The sequence below is a fragment of the Vigna radiata genome, unplaced genomic scaffold (assembly GCF_000741045.1).
Source record: "Vigna radiata var. radiata cultivar VC1973A unplaced genomic scaffold, Vradiata_ver6 scaffold_749, whole genome shotgun sequence".
Taxonomy (NCBI): domain Eukaryota; kingdom Viridiplantae; phylum Streptophyta; class Magnoliopsida; order Fabales; family Fabaceae; genus Vigna; species Vigna radiata.
Window position 1 is genome coordinate 2,601 of NW_014544186.1, and position 4,742 is coordinate 7,342.

Consider the following 4,742-nt stretch of genomic DNA (forward strand, 5'->3'; position numbering starts at 1 on the left):
TGTTGTTGTTGATGTTGTTGTTGTTGTTGCTGTTGCTGCTCTTGTTGCTTTTGCTGTTGTTGCTATTGTTGTTGTTGCTGCTGTTGGTGCTGTTTGTGCTGTTGCTGTTTTTCAGCTGTTGCTATTGTTGATGTTGTTGTTGTTGTTGTTGTTGCTACTGTTGTTGCTTTTGTTGTTGTTGTTGTTCTTGCTGTTGTTGTTGTTGTTCCTGTTGCTGTTGTTACTGCTGTTGCTGCTGATGTTCCTGTTGTTGCTGTTGTTGTTGTTTGTGCTGTTGATGGTGCTGGTGCTGTTGCTATTGTTGCTGCTGTTGCTGCTGTTGTTGCTGTTGTTGCTGTTATTTGTGTTATTGCTGTTTTTGCTGCTGTTGCTATTGTTGTTGCTTTTGTTGCTTTTGCTGCCGTTGTTGCTTTTGTTGTTGTTGCTGGTGTTGCTGGTGTTGCTTTTACTGCTGTTGTTGTTGTTGCTGTTGTTGCTGTCGTTCCCGTTTTTGCTGTTATTGTGGTTGTTGTTGCTGTTGTTGTTGTTGTTATTGTTGTATTTGTTGTATTTGTTGTTGTTGTTGTTGCTGTTGTTGTTACTTGAGTTGTTGTTGTTGTTGTTTTTCTTGTTGTTGTTGTTACTTGTGTTGCTGTTGTTGCTGTTGTTGTTGTTGTTGCTGTTGTTGTTGTCGATGTTGATGTTGTTGTTAGTGTTGTTGTTTTTGTTGGTGTTGTTGGTGCTCCTGTTGCTTCTGTTGATGTTGTTGTTTGTGTTGTTGTTGTTGTTGTTACTACTGGTTCTGCTGTTGCTAGTGTTGTTGTTGTTGTTGTTGTTGTTGCTGTTGTTGCTGTTGTTGTTGCTGTTTTTGTTGTTGTTGTTGTTACTGTGGTTGTTGTTGTTGCTATTGTTGCTATTGTTGGTGTTGGTGTTGTTGCTGTTGTTGCTGTTGTTGTTGTTCCAGTTCTTGCTGTTGTAGATGTTGTTGCAGTTGTTGTTTTTGTTAGTGTTTTTTTTTGTTGGTGCTGTTGGTGCTGCTGTTGCTGCTGTTGATGTTGTTGTTTGTGCTGTTGTTGCTGTTGTTACTGCTGTTGCTGCTGGTGTTGTTGTTGTTGTTGTTGTTGCTGTTTTTGTAGTTGTTGCTGTTGTTGCTATTGTTCGTGTTGTTGGTGTTGTTGTTGTTGTTGTTGTTGTTCTTGCTTTTGTTGATGTTGTTGTTGTTGTTGTTGTTGTTGTTGCTATTGTTGCTTGTGTTACTGGTGGTGTTGTTGTTGTTGTTGTTGTTTTTGTTGTTGTTGTTGTTGGTGGTGTTGGTGCTATTCTTGCTATTGTTGGTGTTGTTGGTGTTCTTGTTGTTGCTGTTGTTGCTGTTGTTGTTGTTGTTGTTCTTACTGTTGTTGATGTTGTTCTTGTTGTTGCTGTTGCTGTTGTTGTTGCTGTTGTTGTTGTTGCTATTGCTGTTGTTGCTGCTGTTGGTGCTGTTTGTGTTGTTGCTGTTTTTCCTGCTGTTGCTATTGTTGATGTTGTTGTTGTTGTTGTTTTTGTTGTTGCTACTGTTGTTGCTTTTATTGTTGTTGTTGTTCTTACTGTTGTTGCTTTTGGTGTTGTTGCTGTTGTTGTTGCTGCTGTTCTTGCTGTTGCTATTGTTGTTGTTTGTGCTATTGCTGGTGTTGGTGCTGTTGCTATTGTTGCTACTGTTGCTGTTGTTGTTGCTGCTATTTGTGCTATTGCTGCAGTTGCTATTGTTGCTGTTGTTGTTGCGTTTACTGCTGTTGTTGCTTTTCTTGTTGTTGTTGTTGTTGCTGTTATTGATGTTGTTGTTGTTGCTGGTGTTGCTGGTGTTGCTTTTACTACTGTTGTTGTTGTTGCTGTTATTGTTGTTCTTGCTGTTGTTGCCGTTTTTGCTGTTATTGTTGTTGTTGTTGTTGCTGTTGTATTTGTTGTTGCTGTTGTTGCTGTTGTTGTTACTTGTGTTGCTGTTGTTGCTGTTGTAGCTGTTGTTGTTGTTCATGCTGTTGTTGTTGTTGTTGCTGTTGTTGATGTTGATGTTGTTGATGTTGTTGTTGTTGTTATTGTTGTTGTTGCTGTTGTTGTTGTTATTGTTGTTGTTGCTATTATTGCTCTTGTTGTTGTTGTTGTTGTTGCTGTTGTTGTTGTTGTTGCTATTGTATATGTTGTATTTGTTGTTGTTGTTGTTGTTGCTGTTGTATATGTTGTATTTGTTGTTGTTGTTGTTGTTGTGGCTGGTGTTGGTGTTGTGTCTGGTGTTGATGTTGTTGCTGTTGTTGTTGTTGCTGCTGTTGCTGCTGTTTTTGCTGTTGTTGTTGTTGTTGTTGCTGTTGTTTATGTTGCTCTTGTTGATGTTGCTGTTGTTGCTGGTGTTGTTGCTGTTGCTGTTGCTACTGCTGTTACTGTTGTTGCTGCTGTTGCTGGTTTTGTTGCTGTTATTGTTGCTGTAGTTGTTGTTGTTGTTGTTGTTGCAGTTGTTCCTGTTGTTGCTATTTTTGGTGTTGTTGGTGTTGTTGTTGTTGTTATTGTTGTTGCTGTTGTTTTTGGTGTTTTTGCTATTTTTGTTGCTGTTGTTGCTGTTTTTACTGTTGTTTTTGCTGTTGCTGTTGTTTGTGTTGTTGTTGTTGTTGCAGTTGTTGCTGTTGTTAGTGTTGTTGTTTTTGTTGGTGCTGTTGGTGCTCCTGTTGGTGCTGTTAATGTTGTTGTTTGTGTTGTTGTTGTTGTTGTTACTACTGGTGGTGTTGTTGCTAGTGTTGTTGTTGTTGTTGTTGCTGTTTTTGCAGTTGTTGCTTTTGTTGCTATTGTTGGTGTTCATGGTGTTGTTGTTGTTGTTGTTGTTGTTGTTTTTGTTGTTGTTGTTGTTGTTGCTGTGGTTGTTGTTGTTGCTGTTGTTGCTATATTTGGTGTTGTTGTTGTTGTTGTTGTTGATGTTCCAGTTCTTGCTGTGGTTGATGTTGTTGTTGTTCCTGCTGCTGTTGCTGTTGTTTGTGTTGTTGTGGTTGTGTTTGTTGCAGTTGTGGTTGTTGTTAGTGTTTTTTTTTTGTTGGTGCTGTTGCTGCTGCTGTTGCTGCTGCGGATGTTGTTGTTTGTGCTGTTGTTGCTGTTGTTACTGCTGTTGCTGCTGGTATTGTTGTTGTTGTTGTTGCTGCTATTTTTGCAGTTGTTGCTGTTGTTGCTATTGTTGGTGTTGTTGTTGTTGTTGTTGTTGCCGTTGCTGTTGTTGTTGTTGTTGTTCTTGCTTTTGTTGATGTTGTTGTTGTTGTTGTTGTTGTTGTTGTTGTTGCTGTTGTTGCTTATGTTGTTGTTGTTGTTGTTGTTGTTGTTGCTTGTGTTACTGGTGTTGTTGTTGTTGCTGCTATTACCGTTGTTGCTATTGTTGCTGCTATTGCTGTTGTTGCTGTTGTTGCTGTTGTTGCTGCTGTTGCTGCTGTTGTTGCTGTTGTTGATGTTGTTAGTGTTGTTGTTGTTCCTATTGTGCTGTTGTTGCTTGTTGTGCTGTTGCTGGTGTTGGTGCTGTTGCTATTGTTGCTGTTGTTGCTGTTATTGCTGCTGTTGTTGTTGTTGCTGTTGTTGCTGCTGTTCGTGCTATTGCTGTTTTTACTTATGTTGTTATTGTTGCTGCTGTTGTTGCTGTTGTTGTTGTTGTTGTTGTTGTTGTTATTCATGTTGTTGTTGTTGCTGGTGTTGCTTTTATTGCTGTTGTTGTTGTTGCAATTGTTGCTGTTTTTGCTGTTTTTGCTGTTGCTGTTGTTGTTGCTGTTGTATTTGTTGTATCTGTTGTTGCTGTTGTTGTTACTTGTGTTGCTGTTATTGCTGTTGTTGTTGTTGCTGCTGTTTGTGCTGTTGCTGTTGTTGCAGTTGTTGTTTTTGTTGGTGCTGTTGTTGCTGTTGTTGCTCCTGTTGATGTTTTTGTTTGTGCTGGTGTTCTTGTTGTTGTTGTTGCTATTGTTGTTGTTGTTGCTGTTTTTGCAGTTGTTGTTTTTGTTGCTATTGTTGGTGTTGTTGGTATTGTTGTTGTTGTTGTTGTTGTTGTTGTTGTTGTTGCTGTTGTTGTTGTTGCTGTTTTTGTTGTTGTTGTTGTTGTTGTTGTTGTTGTTGTTGTTGCTGTTGTTGCTATTATTGGTGTTGTTCGTGTTGCTGTTGTTGCTGTTGTTGCTGTTGTTGTTATTGCTGTTCTTGCTTTTTTTGATGTTGTTGTTGTTGCTGCTGTTGTTGTTGTTGCTGGTGTTACTGGTGTTGCTACTGTTGCTGTTGTTACTGTTGTTGCTATTGTTGTTGTTGTTACTTTTGTTGTTGTTGTTGTTGTTGTTGTTGTTGTTGTTCTTGCTCTTGTTGCAGTTGTTGTTGTTGTTCTTGCTCTTGTTGCAGTTGCTGTTGTTGGTGTTGTTGTTGTTGCTGATGTTGCTATGCACTCTTTAAATCCCCAAATAATGACTAGTATCAAAATGTATGTGCAGGAAATGTCTCAATTTTGTTGCTTTTTAAGCAAGTTATGTTTGGTGGTGGACTGGACTAAGTTGGTGATTGGTTCCAAGATTTGGAAATTTTTAAAGATCTTGGTTTTTTAGACTTAGGGGCCACAATGCACTCTTTAAATCCCCAAAGGACGACTAATGTGAAAAAATAGGTGCAAGAAATGTTTCAATTTAGTTGCTTTTCAAGCAAGCTGTGTTTGGTTGTGAGATTGGACTAAGTTGGTGTTTNGTACCAAGATTTTGAAATTTTTGAACGTCTTGGTTTTTTAGACTTAGGGG

General features: G+C 38.8%; 1 protein-coding gene across 1 annotated transcript in view; it reads left to right on the forward strand.

Moving 5' to 3' along the window:
- Positions 1-3,527, forward strand: part of LOC106755512 — a gene marked incomplete at both ends in the record, with an annotated part of 5,858 nt that extends 2,331 nt beyond the window's left edge. The window contains 7 exons of the mRNA XM_014637681.1: positions 959-1,079; positions 1,716-1,768; positions 2,439-2,491; positions 2,638-2,804; positions 2,925-2,977; positions 3,019-3,168; positions 3,444-3,527. Coding sequence (XP_014493167.1) covers positions 959-1,079; positions 1,716-1,768; positions 2,439-2,491; positions 2,638-2,804; positions 2,925-2,977; positions 3,019-3,168; positions 3,444-3,527 — 681 coding nt within the window. The remainder of the gene's footprint in view (positions 1-958; positions 1,080-1,715; positions 1,769-2,438; positions 2,492-2,637; positions 2,805-2,924; positions 2,978-3,018; positions 3,169-3,443) is intronic.
- Between the last annotated feature and the right edge of the window lie 1,215 nt (positions 3,528-4,742).